This window comes from Phoca vitulina, unplaced genomic scaffold (genome assembly GCF_004348235.1).
Source record: "Phoca vitulina isolate PV1807 unplaced genomic scaffold, GSC_HSeal_1.0 scaffold72, whole genome shotgun sequence".
Lineage (NCBI taxonomy): Eukaryota > Metazoa > Chordata > Mammalia > Carnivora > Phocidae > Phoca > Phoca vitulina.
In genome coordinates this window covers 4,327,531-4,348,633 of record NW_022589775.1, presented here as the reverse complement: position 1 = coordinate 4,348,633, position 21,103 = coordinate 4,327,531, and the positions used below count along the sequence as shown (strand labels likewise).

The 21,103-nt window shown below is 38.8% G+C and overlaps 2 protein-coding genes across 9 annotated transcripts in view; one reads left to right on the top strand and one right to left on the bottom strand.

Annotated features, from left to right (window-relative positions):
• The first annotated feature begins 1,471 nt into the window (after positions 1-1,471).
• CCT8 (chaperonin containing TCP1 subunit 8) lies at positions 1,472-15,001 on the top strand. The gene is made up of 15 exons (XM_032393340.1): positions 1,472-1,649; positions 4,441-4,531; positions 5,183-5,262; positions 6,530-6,679; positions 7,121-7,301; positions 7,412-7,473; positions 8,371-8,508; positions 9,385-9,563; positions 10,292-10,358; positions 10,436-10,523; positions 10,605-10,720; positions 11,251-11,322; positions 11,401-11,565; positions 11,873-11,992; positions 14,754-15,001. The coding sequence occupies exons 1-15, from the start codon at positions 1,590-1,592 to the stop codon at positions 14,829-14,831; spliced, it is 1,647 nt and encodes a 548-aa protein (XP_032249231.1). The 5' UTR covers positions 1,472-1,589; the 3' UTR covers positions 14,832-15,001.
• Positions 15,002-15,718: 717 nt separating this feature from the next.
• USP16 (ubiquitin specific peptidase 16) overlaps positions 15,719-21,103 on the bottom strand; it is a 29,180-nt gene continuing 23,795 nt past the window's right edge. For all 8 annotated transcript variants that reach the window (XM_032393328.1, XM_032393326.1, XM_032393330.1 and 5 more), the window contains 3 exons: positions 20,328-20,414; positions 16,632-16,788; positions 15,719-16,534 (listed from right to left, as the gene is read on the bottom strand). In XM_032393328.1, coding sequence (XP_032249219.1) covers positions 16,410-16,534; positions 16,632-16,788; positions 20,328-20,414 — 369 coding nt within the window. In that variant the 3' untranslated portion in view covers positions 15,719-16,409. The remainder of the gene's footprint in view (positions 16,535-16,631; positions 16,789-20,327; positions 20,415-21,103) is intronic.

Sequence of the window (21,103 nt, the reverse complement as noted above, 5' to 3'; positions counted from 1 at the left end):
CTCAGGGGGTAGTTCCCTTCACTCCTTTTCCCTCTCCCTCTGCCCCTCCCCCCACTCGTGTGTGCTCTCTCTCTCTCTCTCTAAAAATATATAAATAATCCTTTTTGTAAAACTCTATTTTTCAAAAGCAAATAATGAGGAGTGGCATTGTTTTACATTTTTGTAAATCTCTTTTATATTTGGCTTAATAAAAAAAACCTGGCTTCCCATGCCCTTTACATTCAAACTGTTTTAATCACACACATCGTGCATCTCTGGAAAACTCCCCAATTAAAGAATGAGAAAGCAAATGTCTCAGTCTTATAAAAATAGTTTTCTCCTGAGGACCCTAAGGTCTTGGTGAGCCGCAGAGGTGCCTGGACCACACTTTGAGAATCCCTGATATCTTATAATGTTTCCCAACAAGTGGTTCACATATCATTTGATTTGACATGGCAAAAAAAGTTTTATTTCAATAATTATGTATTTTAAGTGCTTATTAGAAGTTATAACTGATGATACACTTGATGCATCTGATAATTCCTTAAGGCACAGCAAAACTGTCCCTATTTTAAAAAATAAGCAATTTGCAAGTGTCCGAGTCAAAGAACAAAAGTCGAGCCAAAACGTTCTGCTTCACGTTTTCTGTATTTTAACAAGAGTGGATTACTTTCACAGAGTGAAATTATTCCTAAAAATATTACATTCAACCTTGTTGAAATCAGCCATATGTTGATTTGGGAAGACAAAGAGATCGAGTTTTAAGATTCTGGGAGCATAAAAAAGATTTATATTTCCAGGAAGAAGCAGAAAAGATGAATACAGGTAATGGTTAAGAACTCGTATTTTGTAATCAGTCCGATCTGGGTAGGAATCCTAGGTTTAATGTTATTAGCGCTGTGATCTTGAACAAATTACCATTTGTAAACGTCGGTTTCCCCTTATCAAAAGGAGATAGTAATAGTGAACTCCTAAGATCAACCATTAGCTAAAACACCGCACGTAAAGTAAATAGCACAGAGCCTGGCACATTCGAGCGCATTCGGTGTATCGTTATTCCTACAGATTTTATTTATCGCCCTCAAGTCGCCAGCGCTTCCCACAGTGCCCAAGACAGAGCAGACGCCCAGCGACAGATTTCGGTGGAGGAGAGCAGGTGCTCCGCCTCGGAGAAAAAAGGCACACCTGCCCTGATGTTGTGGGTGGGTCTGGAAGATTTCGTGCCAGTTAATCTTAAGAGGAGCGGGTTCCAGGTCAGAAATGGCAAAAAAACAAACGTCCCGACCTTGGAGTTTCAGCAATGGGGTTAACACGTAGCGAGCGACGACCACCAGGTCGCTTGCCCGTTTGCCAGCCGGAAGACCGAGGGCGCGCTCTGCGATCGGCCCAATCGATCGACGTGACCGAGGATCGTCAACTCAGTTCTGGCTGCAGGAACTGTTTTTTCTCGCGAGGCTTCAGACCAGGCGGCCAGGGAAGAGGCGGGCCCAGCTGGAGAGAAAAGAGGAGCGTGAGGTCGTCGCACGCTGCGTCCCCAGGAGGCTTTGCGTGCCCCTCGCTTCCTCCCCGGATTTTCTGAGCGAGCGCGTGAAAGGCTACCTGCGGAGGCCATGGCGCTTCACGTCCCCAAGGCCCCGGGCTTTGCCCAGATGCTGAAGGAGGGGGCGAAGGTAAGGCATGGAGGAAGAGAGAGTGAGGTAGGAGAGTTACCGTACGGCTGCGGCGGCCGGAGCGAAGGAGAGGGGCCTGCTAACGGGCCGGGTGTGCTCCCCGGGCACAGCGGTCGGAGGAGAAGAAGATTCCAGAAAGGGAGGTGTTCGGGGAGGCGTAGGGAGGCTCGGCCACCGAGGCCCGCGGGCGTTTCCGTTCTTCCCCGACTTTGGTCGAAGGGGCAGAGGCGGCGAGAGAGGGGCAAGGCCACAGAATTCGCGTACTATGCTTCCTAGCCGGGCAAGCGGAAAGCAGCTAGTGCATTTTCCTCCATCCCTAAAACGGGGCTGATTTGGCTCTCCACCCTTAAAGGGTGTTTTGAGGGTGAAGTCGAATAACGTAGGTGAAATTGATTTGGGAACCGCGAAGCCGATTGACACAGTTCAAGGTGTGGGTAATCCGAGGAGAGGGACAAGGGCCAGTTCTTGACAGCTTTCCTTCAGATGAGGGATAGAGGGAGGCTGCCCGGTTCGTTCGCAGTAGTTCGTTATGGTAGGGAAAACGTTACTCTCAACTCAAATGGGTTCTGGTCCCAACTTAGATTAGCTAGTTTGATGTAAAACCAACCCTCAGGTCTTGCTTTGCTCTCTAAATTAAGCAAAAGATGGTAGCTTTGCGGTGTAACTCTGGCTTACCGTGTTAAGTATAAGGGACGCTCTGGACTAATTAAAACTTTTTGTTTTGTGGTCAGATCGTGAACGTCATTTCAAGAACATAAGTTCTTTAAAATATCTTAATATACTACTGATAAATTTGTCTCTTGTGTTCAAAGTGTTCCTTTGTCTCCCAAATTTCCAATACTTAAATATAGATCATTGTGGTTCAGTTTACAGTAACAGTGTTAGGGAACTAGGTTTTTGTTGGCAGAATACACTTGGGATAACATGAGTATATCAAATAGTTTAATGTAAATCCTAGTAAAACAGCTTTGCTGGTAATGACATTGACTATTCTAAAAAGTGAGACTGAGAATTTTCGTAGTTTTTATTCTTTTGAGACAAGTAAGGATAATTTCAAATACTGATAAAAGAAATAAAGAGTATTGTTTAAAAAAAAAGATTCGATAGAAAGTACTGTAGTAGAGAATGACAGGAAGTAAGAAAGTCTGCCTCCCCCTGAAAAAAATGAAGGGTCATCTTACAATTAAGTAAGATGTTCAAGGAAGAACTCTTACTCTGCCCCTCCCCCTGCGCTCTCTCTCTCTCTCAAATGAATAAATAAAATTTAAAAAAAAAAAAAAAAAGAACTCTTAGTACTGAGTGACAAAAGGAAACAGCCAAGATTAAACAGGGCAGTGTTCCAGGCTGAGAAACTAGTAGGTACAAAGACCCTAAGGATGAAATGAGTTTGACCTGTTAAAGAAAACAGAAAGGTGCTGGGGTTGAACCTCATTAAGGGGAAGCAAGAATGGTGAGAGATGAATTTAGAGAAGTTGTAGGTAAGGACTTGAGCGTATAGGACCTTGTAGCCCTGAGGAGGGTTTTACATTTTATCGTAAGAGTGATGGGAAACCATTGATACGATCCGAATTATGATCACATGGCTGTTCCTCAGAGAATGGGTGAGGGAAAAAGCCAGCATGTAAGCAAGATCAGAGTGCTATGTTAAGAGTTCAGCTCTCGACTCTGAAGACATTGCTTCTAAAGTAACGGTTATTAACATTATGCAGATCACAGTTCCTTTTATGAATATTATAAAAGCCACACCTTATGCTCTAGAACACAACCATCTCATAGAACTACCCATGATGAGGGACATGTTCTGTATCAGGTCTGTCTAATACAGTATCCACTAGCCGCATGTGGCTACTGAACACTTGAACTGTGGCTAGTGCAGTTGAGATACTGCTTTTTTTTTTTTTAAGATTTTATTTATTTTGTCACAGAGTGCGAGCGCAAGCATAAGCAGGGGGAGCTGCAGGCAGAGGGAGAAGCGGGACCCTGGGATCGTGACCTGAGCCGAAGGCAGACACTTAACCAACTGAGCCACCCAGGCATCCCGAGAAACTTGAATTTTTAATTTTAACTATTTAAATAACCACACGTGGTTAATGACTACTATGTTAGGCATAGCAACTCTAGAAAAATGTTCACATGAACAAACAGGAGGCTCATGAAACCCATCTGAGGCCAAAGTAAATCCCAATTCTTAGAAGTCTGGTGTAAAGTTTGAGAATTTTCATATTGTGAGCAATTCAGCAGTTTTTCAGTATGGATGCATTAGAATTGTGTTCCAGTTCACAAAAGCATTCAGAAGTCCGTATACTAAACATTTGGGGGCAGGTATGTTAAGTGGAAATTCCCAACAGACAGAAAACTGCTGGCTTTATAATGCTCAGGTTCCTAACATAATAAAAATATTCATACCATATTTTCAAATTGAGTCAAAAAGTAATGATAAACTGAAAAGGTATTTTTACCTGAAATACCTCATCTGCATTCACTGATCAATCACAGCATTCTTCCCTGCACTTTGACTACATTTGAAAAAAAAATTATAGGCTTTATGTTTTCATGTGTAAGCAGGTACCTGTGGTCCCTAAAAATGTCACTTTATTCAACCAGTGAGCAAATTTATGGATCATTTATGAATAGCAAGCACCATGCTTTCCATAAGCCTTGCTTGATTATTCTTTCAGTGGTCCTGTAGGTAGGTACTATTATACCCATTTTAAGATGAAGAAAATCCTTGTGTTTCACTGTTCTGTCTAATCAGAAGGGGGTTTTGTTTTTGTTTTTGTTTTTTTTACAGCATTTTTCCGGATTAGAAGAGGCTGTGTACAGGAACATACAAGCTTGCAAGGAGCTTGCCCAAACAACTCGTACAGCATATGGACCAAATGGTAATTTCCAAATTCATGTTTTTAAAAGATACAGTGATAGAATTTTGTGTACTAGCTTCTTCAAACTTACTCTGAGAATATTATACATAAAATGAGAGTATTAACTACCATACAGAAGTAATTTCATAGCTCATTGCCACCAGTGTAGTGTTTTCAGTTTTTAACCAGCAACTCAGGTCTCTTTAGAAAAATAGGAATCAAAATGTTACTTTTTATCATATTGAGAGGATAGAAAAATTATGGTGCTTCACTATTGAGATGATACCTAATGTAAGGGAGAAAGTTCTCTTTTGCCTCCTGCCATCAACTGAATTTAATTGGGGCACATGTATGGAAAGCAATAAAACTATACTTTTAAGTAGATTATTTGGTCTTTATGTTAACGTAATTTACATTTATTGAACAAAAATATGAGAAGATAGACATCCTCCCTAATAAACATTAGGAGGTTAGAAAGGACAGGAATAATATGGGGGTGCATTTAGGCTAATAGAGTTCTAAAGAGTAAATAATAGGTGTCTAATTTTTATAGTTATTTTAAAAAATAGATACAAGCTTATATTTCTTGACTAGGTTTTCTTGGGTATTTGGAGAAGGATTTGAGCGATAATGGATTTCTTTTTCTACCTTTTTTTTTTCTTTTTTTTTCAGGAATGAACAAAATGGTTATCAACCACCTGGAGAAGTTGTTTGTGACAAATGATGCAGCCACTATTTTAAGAGAGCTAGAAGTAAGTTATTTCTTTGAAATCAAGGAATGTTTGGTGATGTCAAAAATTAAGTATATATTGACATAGAAAAAACCTCTTAGGACAATAAGGGACTTTTTTCTCCCTGGCTTCAAAGTTTATTGTATCAGTTTTCCTAATTATGGTGTCCTCTTTAGTTTTAACATCTTACCACTTAAATTTAAAAACCTCACGAGTGATTAATTTATGGAGGATTGGATGTGATAAAAGCATATTTGCTAATAATCATATCAAAGTGAGTATTTGTCTCATTCTATAGAGTAGGACACTGAAGTGAATTATTCCATAATGCAGAAATAGCTGATACATAAAACAGTGGTTTAAAAAAAAAAAAATGTTTCTTTGGCTTTGTGAAAATAAAACAGTTGGTGGCATTTTGCTTTGTTCACCTACAGTTTTGATGTTACAGAGTCTGTAGAATAGATAACTACTGGCAGGGTTGTGAGAAAGGTCTGGCACCTGAACATTCCTCATCTAGCTGCTTTGTAGCTGAAAGATATTTTCAGCTTCAAGGAATTTTCCTGAACTTAGCTCTTAAAGCATCAGAGCTTAATCTTTTTGAATGAAACTGGGTAGGTATGTTAACATTTCTCTACTTGCTTAAATAACAGTCTGTTTTTAAAATAATATGGTGAACAAAACAAATTTAATTCCAGAAGATGTTTATGGGAAGACTAGTCATTGTAAGTGTTAATGTTGGACACTAAGATGGACTAATATTGCCTTGATAAAACCATAGTGACGGGGCAGCTGGGTGGCTCAGTCGGTTAAGCGTCCAAGTCTTGATTTCAGCTCAGGTCTTGATCTCGGGGTCCAGGGATTGAGCCCTGCATTGGGCTTTCAGTTTAGCAGGGAGTCTGCTTGCGGTTCTTTCTCTCTGCCCGCCCCCACTTGTGCATGCACACACGCTCCTGCTCTCTCTCTCTCAAATAAATCTTTAATTTATGCATGTAATAATATTCTGAACCTTATGTGCGAAGACGTATGTACTAGATGACTGACCATCAAAAGAAGATGCAGTTTTAAGTTGTTTTCATTTGTAGTGATGCATTTGTGCTGATGGTCTCAGAGGGATTTGGATTGTCTTCCTGGGACCACACTATAATATATAGCAGTATGACTGAATGGAGTTACCTAGCCCACGGGGAGATTGGAGTCTGTTAATTTAAGAAGGAATGGAAATGAGAAACTTAGTGTTGCTTTAAGGATCAAATGTTTTTGATATTTAAATTCAAATCCCTTCTACCAGGTACAGCATCCTGCCGCAAAAATGATTGTAATGGCCTCTCACATGCAAGAGCAAGAGGTTGGAGATGGCACGAACTTTGTTCTGGTATTTGCTGGAGCCCTTCTGGAACTAGCTGAAGAGCTTCTGAGAATTGGCCTATCAGTTTCAGAGGCAAGTGTTCATTTTATAATGTACTCCTATTTAATTTGTGCCTATATATACACATACCGTAAGAATCATTGTAATAATAGTTAACGTTGAGTGGTTTACTTGTGCCACTTCCTGGAGCACATGTGCCTTATGCGCAGTATCTTGTCCTATTCTTACAAGAACTCTGTGAGTATGGCCTATTAAAATTCTACTTTATTTTAGATGAGGAAAGGGAAACTTAGAAAAATCTGTAAGTGGCAGTTAGCATTCAGATTGGGGCCATCACAAAAGCCTGAACTCTTGGTTAGTAGGCTGTGCCGTTGATGCTGTTCTGAAAGTGTACTGTGTCATTGTATTTGGAGAACAAATACCCGTATTCCTTGGGCTACCAAAATAAGCTATTTTTTAAGTCATGTCAAAATTATGTCTCTTGAAGAAATGTTTTTGCTCTTTATTTTCAAGGTCATAGAAGGTTACGAAATAGCCTGCAGAAAAGCCCATGAGATTCTTCCTGATTTAGTATGTTGTTCTGCAAAAACTCTTCGAGATGTTGATGAAGTGTCATCTCTGCTTCATACCTCCATAATGAGTAAACAATATGGTAATGAAGTGTTTCTGGCCAAGCTTATTGCTCAGGCATGTGGTGAGTATATCAGTAAATGAAAAGCTCCAAAATTAAAATGTCTTAATGAGACTAAGATATTTTCTCTGTTGTTCCAATGTATCTTTTGATATGTCTCATTTTCTTAACAGTGTCTATTTTTCCTGATTCTGGCCATTTCAATGTTGATAACATCAGAGTTTGTAAGATTCTGGTAAGTTTAGAAAATGCATCAGTGTTGTCTACATAGGTCAATTATATTTTGCAGAAAGGAAAAATGTGTTCATCCAAACCTAAATTTTACCCTAGGTTTTGAACATTTAGGACTTTGTGCCTTTTGAGGTATCATTTGTAACTTTTGATATTAGGTTAAATTTTAAAAGTTGTTGATATATTATCTCCTTGTAAAGTCCTCATCTCTCCATGACAACTTGAAGGTTGAGAATGGTGTATAAATAAAATATCACATGTCTTATATTTTTCATATGTGCTGAATTAAAACAATACACTTAGAAGCCAGTTTCGAATGAGATGAAGTTCTGTGGCTCTACAATAGAAGTCACATCTTAATGTTAGTATTGAAATAAGAGTATTCTTTTTTAATTTTGTGTTTCCTATAGTAAAATTTACAGTTTCAGTTGAGTGTGCTTATATAAATATACCTGCTGTGTATTTATACAGATGCTGTGCATTTTCTGACTCCATGCACTACCTCCTCCTCCCCCATTAAACTGTAAGCTTGTAAGATCAGAAACTTTGCTTTGTTCCCTCTTCTGTCCCCAGTACTAAGAGCTGTGCCTGCTCCATTGGCACCAAGTATTTGGTGAGTGAGAGAATGAATGGCTCAGAGCCATTGTTCTCGGTCTTTGCTTGCTCCCAGTGCACTGAAGGCCCCCCGCCTCCTCCTTAACAGTGGCTCATTCTCAGAGTGATTTCTACCTCAAGCAGACTCAGGGCTTTCCGCCCACCACGCCACTCCTCATTACCAGGAGTCAATTCCTTGGTATATTACTTTATTTAGAAACAGGTCTTTTTGGTACATGCAAAATAAACAACTGAGCCCTGATGTTACTTTGAGGAGATCACGGATGACTTTCGTATTCAATTTTAGGGCTCTGGCATCTATTCCTCCTCAGTATTACATGGCATGGTTTTTAAGAAGGAAACCGAAGGTGATGTAACATCTGTCAAAAATGCGAAAATAGCAGTGTACTCTTGTCCTTTCGATGGCATGATAACTGAAACTAAGGTATGTAGACTTCAAAACCTTAAAATTAAAGGTAAAAATTTAACACTGCCTTTTCAGATTAATGTTTTATGATTCTTAAGTTTTTAGGTATAGATTGCTCTACAGCTTAATTATTGAAGATTGCAGGATTGTATTTCTTAAAATCAGATTCCTGTTCTTTTTTGGATACCTAATTCATATACTAAATTTGAAACATGAAATGGTAGCAGTATAGTTTATGTTCTAATATACAGCTCTTGACTCCTGTAAGTACTTGCTTAGCAAGTAAAATGCTCCCGGAATAGGAGTACTGTGTGCTCTTCATTTTAGTATATTTAGAAGTTGAGATCCTGTAGCATCCTGAAACAAACATGCTAATATAATTTGAAAATAATAGGTTTGTTTTTAAAAATACATTGTTAGGAAGTTTGAAGTTCTTGTTTATAGGTCACTTCTGTCTTTGTCCCTAGAATTCTTAAAATCTGAGTTGATGGTTTAAACAGTTTCACAGTTTGTAGATGAGCCAGGGGGGAGTCATTTTAGAAAAGTTTAGAAAAACTTCGAGAATCACAACGTGGTGATTTTGGTACACCAATTGACATTTGTCAGAAGAAATGCCAAGACCACCTGCCCAATATATCTAAAATAACAGTGTTTCTCCAACTTTTCTACAAAGTGCCTGTCAAAGAGCAAAATGCATCAGTTTTAGGAGTGGGGGGCTCTAGCAGTAAGCTGAGTTTCTATGAGTTTTATACACATTTTGTATTGTTTCATAATGTGTGTGTATTATTTTCCTATTTTTTTGCCAAATCTTTTATTCAGTAAAATAATACTCTATGACGTCGAACACCAAACTAGTAAAATGGTTCTAAAGAGCATGCTTGCTTGTTTTGCTAGGGAACAGTATTGATAAAGACCGCTGAAGAATTGATGAATTTTAGTAAGGGAGAAGAAAATCTCATGGATGCACAAGTCAAAGCAATAGCTGATACCGGTGCAAATGTAATTGTAACAGGTGGCAAAGTGGCAGACATGGCTCTTCATTATGCAAACAAGTACAATATCATGTTGGTGAGGTGAGAGCTGCATTCTATTAACCTGTATTGTAAATAGCCTTTTGGTGGTGAAACACCAAACACCTTCAATATACCATGAATTCATGACTTAAAAAAGGGCAAGTAGAAGATATTGGATCAAATAATAGCAGGACTTAACTCGATCTAGAGGGACAGGAAACGCCTGTGAGAAAACTTATATTTATACTGAGAGCTGAAGGACCAATCAACAGATGTTATTTGAAGAGGGAAAGGAAAAAGCATTCCAGGCAAAAGCCACAGCTTGAGAGACCAGACTCAAGCCTGGTGCACACGGTCAGGGTATGGGATCTGGAATGTAACTTCTAATTCATAAACCCATTTATGGGGCACAGGAGACAACTTACCTACCCATTCCCACCCTTCCCAGCACCTGACCAAATATGCAGTGTAAATCTCTTCTCTTCCTTGGGGCTCTCGCGATTGCCCAGAGTGAAGCAGAAGTTTTCTATATACCAGGCCTGCCTTAATGTTTTAGAACTATAATTCGTGACATTCTAGTGAGACTCGAACTCCCCCAATTCTAGAATAATGCCGTCTACGTAGACCTATGTCTGGATTACATGTGCAGTCCATACCTATTGAGCTTAAATTCAGAATCAAGAATGTGACTTAGGGACCAGTGTACAGTTTCCGGTTTCATCTCTGCATTTTGTTATGGTATCTGATGGAATTAAAACTTCTCTTAAGCTCTTTGGGTTTTTTTAAAGGTTGAATTCAAAATGGGATCTCAGAAGGCTATGTAAAACAGTCGGTGCTACAGCTCTTCCTAGATTGGTATGTATTTTGGACAACATTAAAATGTAGTTGAACCTTTTTGAATTACTTTTATTATAACAGTCACTTTCTTTTAGACTCCTCCTGTTCTTGAAGAAATGGGACATTGTGACAGTGTTTACCTCTCAGAAGTTGGAGACACACAGGTGGTGGTTTTTAAGCATGGTATGTAGAAATGGTCAAGTATGTTTATGTAAGTATGGGGTGTCCATTTGCTTGTATTAATATATTTAAATTTCTTGACAGAAAAGGAAGATGGTGCCATTTCTACCATAGTGCTTCGAGGCTCTACAGACAATCTGATGGATGATATAGAAAGGGCAGTAGATGATGGTGTTAATACTTTCAAAGTTCTCACAAGGGTCAGTATTAGCAATACTCTTAATTTAGTACTTTGTAAGGTTTCAAACATAGTTGGCAGAGAACTTCAAAATGAACGGCTTATGTAAAAGCAAAGTACCTTTTTTACTTAAGGCCAAAGTGTCCGTTGCTGATGAGTATGATAGTTTTCTGAAATGATTATGCAAAAAAAATAAGCGGCAAAGCAAGGCTTTTGACTTTAACTGTTAGAAAAAGTTAGTTTATGGTTGTTCTTTATTTTAAATATACCTTTAGTTTCTTAAGCATTATTCTTAGTGCTTTGTCTATGGAAATCCAGGTATATTGTGTGCTATTCCCATTCTTAACCTTGGTTCTCCCTTTTCACATACCAGACCCTATGTACTATAAGGTAATTTGCCCAAGTCACTCCATTATTATAAAATTTGTAATCTTAGAATTTGTGTAACAATGCCTGATTAAAAGCTCTAGTCTGGTGGAGTACTGGAATCTGAGAAGATTAGAAAACTATAAATTGCTTCTTAGTAAATTTTTTTTTTCCTACATATTCTAGGATAAACGCCTTGTTCCTGGAGGTGGAGCAACAGAAATTGAGTTAGCCAAGCAGATCACATCATATGGAGAGGTATAGCTTTCTCTGTATAAATTGACTCTCGTCGTGTTCCTTGAATAAAATACAGTGCTAAACACATTTTTGTTTTAGACATGTCCTGGACTTGAACAGTATGCCATTAAGAAGTTTGCTGAGGCATTTGAAGCTATTCCCCGGGCACTGGCAGAAAATTCTGGAGTTAAGGCCAATGAAGTCATCTCCAAACTGTATGCAGTACATCAAGAAGGAAATAAGAATGTTGGATTAGATATTGAGGTATTTGAAAAAACAAACACTGTAAACTTACTTATTTTGTCAATATAAAACATAAAAATGGAAGTAAGTTTAAAAGGGAAAGTCAGAAAATGTTCTGATTTGTAAGCAGATGATTTTCATAACAAAAGCTTTGACATAGTTTGTCTGACATTTCCTTTAAATAACCTTTGTTTTATAGTGTGCGTAGGAGAGTACTTTCATCTGGCAACTTTCTACATAAGGAGCCGTGTGTTTTTATTACTGAGCTAAACATTTTCACATTCAACAATTTAAAGTGAAAGAATGAAAATTGTTTTTGTGCTAACAGGCTGAAGTTCCTGCTGTAAAGGACATGTTGGAAGCTGGTATTCTAGACACTTACTTGGGAAAATACTGGGCTATCAAACTGGCTACGAATGCTGCTGTCACTGTACTCAGAGTGGATCAGGTGAGTGACAAGAGAAATTTTGATCTTTAAAAGTACTAATTTTCATATGGTTCAGTAGTGTATTTTCATTGAACTGGTTATTCTAGCCAAAGGCATATTCCTTTATTTTTCATCTTAGAGATGCTAAAGTGCCCCCAGAAAAGTTCGGGGTTTTTTCTGTTACAGTTTTAAATTGTATTTAGTATATTTCAGCTAAAATAAATGAATATCTTTTAGTGAAAGAAACCTTTGCCATTTTTAAACTGGAATGGATAAAACAAGTTCATAGTTTTCAGACATTTTTTAGCCTAGGAACCCCTTTCTACAAATAACATGGAAACTCCGGGATTCACTGTGTCATGTGGAAGGCCCATGAAGCCCTGAAGCACGTGCACGCCACCAACTTTAAGGAAAATGGAGCCTCTAGTTGTCCATGGAGTTGCTAGAACCTAGGTGCATAGAATTCTTTCTGCTATGACAAACTGTTTTGAGGAACTAAAAGAAAAGTGTCAAAAATCATAGTATTTCTGCCAATTTTTTTGCAGGGGGAGGTGGGAAGGATACTGTGGCAAAGAGGAAAATGGTCAAGACTCTTCTAGGTTCAGATAAGAGCCTGAATTCAAAGGGGATTTTTCAAAAGGTGTTTTCTGAAATCCATTTTCCTTCAGAATTCTAGAACTGATTGTTAAGCAATGAGTTATTTTTAAGTACTTAATAGAAAGTTGTAATTGTGAGGGGCATGGTTATAAATCCATTAGGTGAAAATCATGCCAAATTAATCTTGGGAGAAACAAGTTATAAGTAGAAATTAATGGAGAGGAGATTAGACTTATTCTAAGCATAACAAGGACCGCTTAGTTGTTGATAATTAAAACATTCTACACCTCGGTAGAAATAAGAACTTTTTTCCTACTTTTGGTCCTTGAGATGACAAAAAATGGAACTGGATGTCCAGTTTCAACTCACTGGAAATAAACAAATTGGATGTTCATGTCCTGGATTTATTAATAGGGTGTGTTTATATCAGTGTATCAGGTAGTTTCCAGTAGCTTATGGTTTTGGAGTTCTCAAATAGTGATAGTGCAGGCCGAAGAAAATGGTTTTTCTAAAAGTTATACTAAAAATAGAAGGGGACAGGAGAAGCTAAGTACATTGAAACATGAGGTAAACTGGAATTCTAATAGTGGGAGTTCCTTAACTGAGGAACTTTTTAAATGTCATTTATCCAAGTGAGACAGTAATTGTAATAACACAAGTGCCTTGATCACAGAGGCACTTCTCAATTTTGGTTTTAAACTGGGATGCCTGTGTTTTGTTTTATGGCAGAGCGGGATGTTGATTGTTGTGTCTCTGGACTTTTTTCAAATATCTGAAGAATCCATCTGACTATCAGTAACCAGTTTGTTACTATAATGAACTTGTACTCTTTAAGATTGTTATTTTGTATAGTATACATTCGGGAGAGGGACTTGCGAATCAAGTTTTAAGTATTGAAGAACTTAGGGCTGGATTCATCTTTGTTCAGATGTTTGTTTCACTAGTTCTGAAATTATAGTCCCCAAACCAACAGCATCAAGATCACCTAAGAATTTGCTAAAAATATAAATAAATTCTCGGGGCCCCTAACAGGCCCACTGAATCAGAAACTCTGGGAGGAGGCCCAGCAGTTTATTTTAAATGAGCTCTCCGGTGATTGATGCCTACTAGGCTGAGAACTGTTCTGAGATGTTTGGTTTTATCAAGCTACACTCAGGTTCTAAAACTGTACCTAATACCTTTAATTCAGCCTGAATTTAACCTCAATTAGTGAAATGTTATATGAAGAATTTCAAGTTTAGATTTCCTGTAGAAGCTTCTGAAAAAAGGGGTGTTGAACCTATTGGAAGTGGTAGTGAAGATGTTTTACGGTTTGTGTTGCTTGAGACACAAGCAAGACCCCTTGATGTTCTACAGAAAGATCTCTTAGTCCTATAAATTTGGGAAGCAGTGAGTACTATTTTCAGGTTAGAGATTCAGAATGTACATTAGAGTTTGAGAGTTCTACTTTGAGGAAAGCCAGCTAATTTAATTTAGATTCTCCCAAATTTGAGTCCAAAGCTGCCACTACCCCTCTTTTTTCTCCCAAATAAATCCTTTAAAAATGCTAGATGGTTATACTTGGAACATACTTGGTGGTTAGTGCATTCTAGAAAAATTAGGGGCTTCTTGGTGTGTTCTTTTAAGTTACCAGGAAACTACATATTTGGATAATTGTTTATGAATACGCACTTCCTGCCACTTGAATGGTTTTCATTTACAGGTAGTAGAAAATTTCAGTGTTGAACTTTTATATATATTTTTATTTATGTACCAACCACTTTAGATTATAATGGCAAAACTGGCAGGTGGACCTAAACCTCCTAAACCACAAGGAAATTGGGATAAAGATGATTGGCAAGACGAACTTCATATATAAATAGCAAATCAGGTGCCAAACTGATTTATATTAGTAATGTATGCAGGTATTTTTCACATTTGGCTAGGGTTATTGAGTTACTGAAGTCCCTGTCTTAGAATGCCCTTCACTAACGTGTTTGGATTTTGTTGCTGTTAATGTCCACAAGAGCCGTCAAAGCATTGCTGGAAGCTAACAACTTTGTGATAGTGTCTCATATGCAGTATATAACAGTTTGCTTATATTGAGAGGATTGCTTCATCTTGAATCAGTCTAGCAGAAAAATATTCTTTCTCTTCATTTTAAAGGTAGAGTTTATAAGTATGTACTTGTGGTTTGTTTTTTCAGATCATCATGGCAAAACCAGCCGGTGGGCCCAAACCTCCAAGTGGGAAGAAAGACTGGGATGATGACCAAAATGATTGACTGGCTTAGTTTTTACTATAGGTGAAGACTACATTTGTAGTAGTAGTCTAGGAATTGCCTGATGTTTTCATATTTTCTTTAAATTAAGAAGTGTTTTGTGTTTATATCCTCAGCTGGATGATACAATAAACATGTTGTTGGTACCAAAGCCTCATTGTCTGATGAGCAGTGTTCTTGGACATGAATGACCTGTTTGTCTCAACCTTGGTAATGAAATTAGCTGTGGGACCTCAGGCAAGCCACTTAATTAGAGGCCAGGTCCAATATATAGCTGGCTTGCTGCCCGTTTGGAACACAGCCATGCTCGTGTATTTACATACGGTCTATGGCTGCTTTCTGTAAGGAAATGGCAGGGTAAAGGAGTAGTGATAGAGACTAAGTGGCCTACAAAGCCTAAAATATTTACTATCTGTCCCTTTACAGGAAGTCTGTCTCCCAGATTGGATTTCAGTTTTTTCACAGCTCTGCTCTGGGAATTCTAAGACTTGAGAGGGCTTGTTGTAGTTCCAATGAATGATCTGTTGAATAGCTAGCTTAAAATACAGTCCAGTAGTAGAATGTAAAGATACTTGTAATACAACTGAAAATCTATCTGGTAATTAATAGAGATAAATTAAGCAAGTCAGTTTTTATAAAGCAGATCTTAATTTTTTAAGATCAGTAAGTAGTTTTGAAAAAACATGAAAGGTTAACTGATTTTATGGGACACAGGCTAGTTGTGTTGGTTATGTAAGGTCTACGAGTAACACTGAAATTTTATATTTAAAAAAAATTAAAATTTATATATTTGGTATTTGGAAAGAATTTTGGGAGCAGTACGACTGGGACTTAGATACTAAGTCAAGTGTTTGTTAAGAGTAATGGAAGTTTATAGACAAGCTTGGTGTCTGTTAAGGCTCTGAGGATTATAAGCAACTTGGCAACGCTGTTTGCCTTGGGTAAAGACATTTTCTCCGGCATGCTGGCATTAAGGGGGACCTGGTATAAAATTACTTGAGAGTCTCGGGAGTGTCTACCTTGGGTCAGTTAACAGTTGCACAGAACAAGTGCAGTTAGGCCCACACCGCAGCTTACGTACACTGTATGCCATCAGAATTGTAAATACGAGTATTTCTTCCAAGTATATACTCTTGCCAATATCAAATGTCCATGCTTATGTAATCAACACTTTTTAAAAATACACCTGAAGTTTCATTAGCCAGTCTGAAACATTTTTTTTAAATGTTACCTGCTAGGGTAAGAACACTACTTAAAATCCTCCAAGTAATAAAACAAGTTTTGGGGGTAAGTCAGTTTATTGATGCTATAACCCACCACCCAGACATATTTAATCACAGAGGACTTAAGGAATTCAGAATCCTTTCCAGAAACTGGAAGCAAGAATAAAAACCACTATGACAATACAAAACCATTGTAAATTTTTAGGTGTTTTCCCTTCAGTATTTTAATAAACATGATTTCTTCTGGCATGTGTTTAATTTTAAGTGAACATGATTTTACAGTTAGTCTTTACTTCTTTATTATTATTATTATTAATTACAGCCATTTTAAAAGCCGAGAAAGCACTCTTCGAAACTATTACAATACTCTCTCATAAAACAGGAGGTACGCTTGTGAGTTCAGTACTTTGGCTGTAGGCACAGCTTGCACATGTGTATCACTGATGTGAAACCACTGCCCTTTGGTTGACTGCATTTCGAAATCTGTCGAGAGAAAGTTACATATAAATGGGAAGATTCAAGTTCATTATTTTTTGGTTTTGCCATAATCGGAATACCAGAATTTTCCAAGACCTCTTACCTTGTGGAATATCACCATGGAGGACGAGATTAGAGAGGTGACTATTCGCAGCTCTGGTCTTGGCATAGGCAGTATAATGCCCTGACCTCATGGTACCACTGTGTTCAACGACTCCATATAAGGAATACAGGACCCTCGTATTTTCTTCAGCGACATTCTTTCAAAATGAACAGAATTCAAAAATTAGTTCTAGTCCCATTTATAGATGCCAGTGGCAAGATCACTTTATGCAAAGGGTTGCTAACGTTTACTTTGAGAATGTAGAAATCAAGTTTGACCTTGACTACGACTTTTTCCCTACCTTTACCCAGCCTACTGAGTACTGTCACCATGGCTTGATGTTTTTATTGCTTTTATTAGAAAATCACCATTGCTGTTTCTCTGCTAGAATCATAAACCAGAGGCCACTTGCTGCAATTGCAGTTTCCTGGCCCAGATACTTAAATAACTGAACTTGCCAGTTTCTATACGAGTCCTGGGCTCTGATAATTGCAAAATACCTCAATAGCGCTACCAGTCCAGTTCCTCCCTAGACTGTAAGCCTTTTTTAAGATCAAGAGGATAGCGTTTAAGTTGTGCCAAAACTCCCCCTTACATTTACACATGTCCCCTAAAGATTCAACTTCTCACTTTCACCATCTAGACCTCAGAGCCTGCTTATTCTAAAATCCCGTATGCTGTAGGGCAGACTGGTAACAAGGAAAGGCATTCTCCGAGCAGGGGGCCACTTTCAGACAACTTCCAACTTAGGTTCTCTTGTAAAAAGTCCTGAATGGGCATCACTGTCCTTCCACAGAACTGTCATCTCTTTAAATCTAGAGCCCCCATTCACTGGAAAACTTCATACTTCACCCCAAATCCTGTCTGCTTCCTCAGGGAGTTCAAGGGTTGTGTGCTTCCCAGGGTTTCTGCAGCCATCCTGTTTTCGCTGCCACACCCAGGACTAAATTCTGCAATGGGTCCTCACTTGGAACTGTTCAAGTCTTCCTATTTTTCTAGTCTCAGCCCACAATTCTGTTCTTCCAGTTCTCATCTCACCTGTCCCCTCTCTCTCCAACCTAACTGGATGCTCCAGTCCTCATTTTCTCCTGGCTGATGAAGCCTCTCCTGGCCTCATTCCCCGATCAAGTCTGTGTCTTCTCTACTCAAAATGGCAACAGAACAGCAGTGTCCGCATAGACCCCCACCTAAGACCTACTGATGCCCAAGTGACATACGCACATTAAAGCTGGAGAACTTAGACCACATGCATCAGTCTTAAAAATAATCTCTTACACCCACCACCAGCCTTCCAGCACATTGATCAGAAAATCCTACTCTGAATCCTACAACAAACCCTTCCCAACCCCACACCCAGACAGCTGCTATTCCTAGGCAGCAAAATTACATACCCTGCAGATCGATAAACTCACTGAGGACTCATCAGGATCTCGCATGTGACTACGATCTTGTAACTTGTTCCTTAGCTCCCTAGTTCCATGGATTTCCTTCACAGCAACTGGCCCACACTTTAACCATTCCTTCAGCCTCCCCTTATCCCCCAAACCTTTACTAATCTCTGCTGTTGACTTCACCTCCCACTTCAGGAAAACGGAGATACAACCTACCCAACTCTAAGTTGCCCATTCTTGGGAAGATGAAGTATCTCTCCTTTTTTGTTCAGAGACAATACCCCAACTTAGTGTTGCTAAGCTCTTCTGGCCTCCTCCAGGGTCTTGCTCAATCAATCATCTCTCTTTTCTGTATCTTCAACTTGTAGATTTTCCTGTTGGCCTACCAACCTACTTAAGTCTCCCAGACTTAAAAAAATCATTGATCCACCACTTTTCCTTTTCAATAAAGCCTCTGATGTATCTGCATGCTTTATTTCCAATATTCTCATTCAATTCTCAATCCAATGAAGTCACCAACACTTCTTAAAAAATTTATCATGACCTCTATACTGTCTAATCCACAAATACTTTCTAAGTCTTTTTCTCTGATATTCTGACACTGAGGCCACCTAGTCCTTTCCCTGAAACTTGAACACAGGGCAATGACATTTTAGGCAAACAATGGATTCCTAATGACCTTGTGTTTGAACTAATCCAACTACAGGTATTTCTGTTTAGCGGCAAAAGTGGCCCTGCCCCACAATGATAATATAAAAATTACAATTCACTCTACCCACCAGCTCTGAAATACCTTTCTTGAAGAATTTTAAATTTTTAAATTGGGAGGCAGGACAGGAGAATTTCTATCATTTCAAATTTTTCACATAAACTTTATTAATGTTGATACTGAAGCATTTGAAATCTGAATATACTACTATAGCTTCTCTGTCCAAATTCTTCAATATGGAGATTTGCTGAGATTGTTGGTAGTGTCCTCCTCGTCTACACATGCCTCTTACACTCAGCCGCTCACCAGAGTTGTCATTAACCGTCTCTTCTCTTTCTCCATGCTCTACTCAGGGGATCCTATCCTCACAGTTTAAACCACCACCTATGTATTGATTTCCAAATCTTTATCTCCAAACCTAACCTCCCTGCCCTGAGCCTCAGATGTGTACATCCAAATGTTTTCTAAACAAAGCCCCATGGATATTTCAAAAATAGCTGAAACTCTGTATATCCAAAACCAAACTCATTATCCTTTCTCTACCTCCCAACCTCTCTTCTTCCTGTACTTCCTACCTCAGTTAATGGTACTCCCATCTGCCCAGCTGCCTAGTCACTCAAGCCAGGCCTCAGGAATCATGCTCAACACCTCCTGTTGTATTAATCTTACCATCCATTTCAAGGCCTCTTCCTCATCTTCCAGAGCCAATCCAATCATGAGTCTGGTGAATTTTACCTCCTAAAATATTCTTGCAATCTTGCCTTCTCTTACCCTACTTGAAGTCCTCACCATTGACTAAATTAATTCAACAGCCTCCTAACTAGAGGTTAGTTACTGCCTCTCTAGTCTTTTCCTCCTAAAATCTAACCTCCTCCATGCTTCAGCAAGTAACCTGTGTAATACACACATCTGGCTATGTCACTCCATTGCTTTAAACTGTTCAGTGGCACCCTACTACACACCTAATAAAGCCCAAGTTCCTCACAACGATAATCCTCCAAACCTCATTCCCATCTCACTTCTCTGGCTTCACCTCCCAGTGTTCTCTAGGATTTGTACCGTAAGCTCTACACTGCTTCTCCTGCTAGTCACTAGTCCCCACCACATCACTGTACACATCTTTGCTCCAGCTGCTCTGTTCTCTCTGCCTGGAAAACTAGTTTCCTCTTGACTCATCACACTAACTCTTACTCCTTCTTTAAGTAGTGGTTGAGGTGTGGTCTACTTCACAGAGCCTTCCCTGAACCACCAACATATTGGGTTAAGTGCATAACCACCCTGCTCTGTGTATACCAATCTTAACACTCAACCTTATTAAACTGAAATTACCTGCTGATCTTTAGTTTTGTGCCCTCAGCTCCCAAGACAATGTCTGCCACCATAATAGAAATTCAAAAAACGAACTGAATTTAACAACCTAATATTCAAAATGATTCATCACAGATCTTGAAATTATAATGGTACAAAGATCAAAGACCCATTCTACTCAGTCATTCTTATCAACTTCATACTTGAGTTAGTTACCTTTAGAGTATCTGGTAAATAAGCTATGATTTCCCTTTAAAGGATTTTCCCAAAAAGACCACTTTCACTTACCTTACACTTGAGGGTACAAAAAGGAGCCAAATCTAAGATTTCTGGAAATTTTATGTGTTTGTTAACTTTGCGTAGGTTAAAACCAGCCTAAAAAAAGAGAGATAATAGATTGAGTTCTTTTCCTGGAAAAGCTGTACACATTAAGTAAACTGTAGTCCTACTCTGATGCATAAAACACCAACATCCAACCCTAGGTTCAATCTTCTCAGGAGACTCTTTTCTTTCTGACCACTAAATGATTTTTGCTAGGTGCACACCACACACACACCCCAATGCATTAAGAAATCTGCTCCCAGGGGCGCCTGGTGGTTCAGCTGGTTAAGTGTCTGACTCTTGATCTCAGGTCAGATGTGATCGGGCACGTTCAGGGTGGTATGGCCACAGACTTGATCTCAGCTCAGGTCCTGATCTCAGGGGTGTGAGTTCAAGCCCCATGGTGGGCTCCACACTGGGAGTGGAGCCTACTTAAAAAAAAAAAAAAAAAGAGGGGCGCCTGGGTGGCTCAGTCGTTAAGCGTCTGCCTTCGGCTCAGGTCATGATTCCAAGGTCCTGGGATCGAGCCCCGCATCGGGCTCCCTGCTCGGCGGGAGGCCTGCTTCTCCCTCTCTCACTCCCCCTGCTTGTGTCCCCTCTCTCGCTGTCTCTCTCTCTGTCAAATAAATAAATAAAATCTTTTAAAAATAAATAAATAAATAAATAAATAAATAAATAAATAAATAAATAAATAAAAAAGAAAGAAAGAAAGAAAGAAAGAAAGAAAGAAAGAAAGAAAGAAA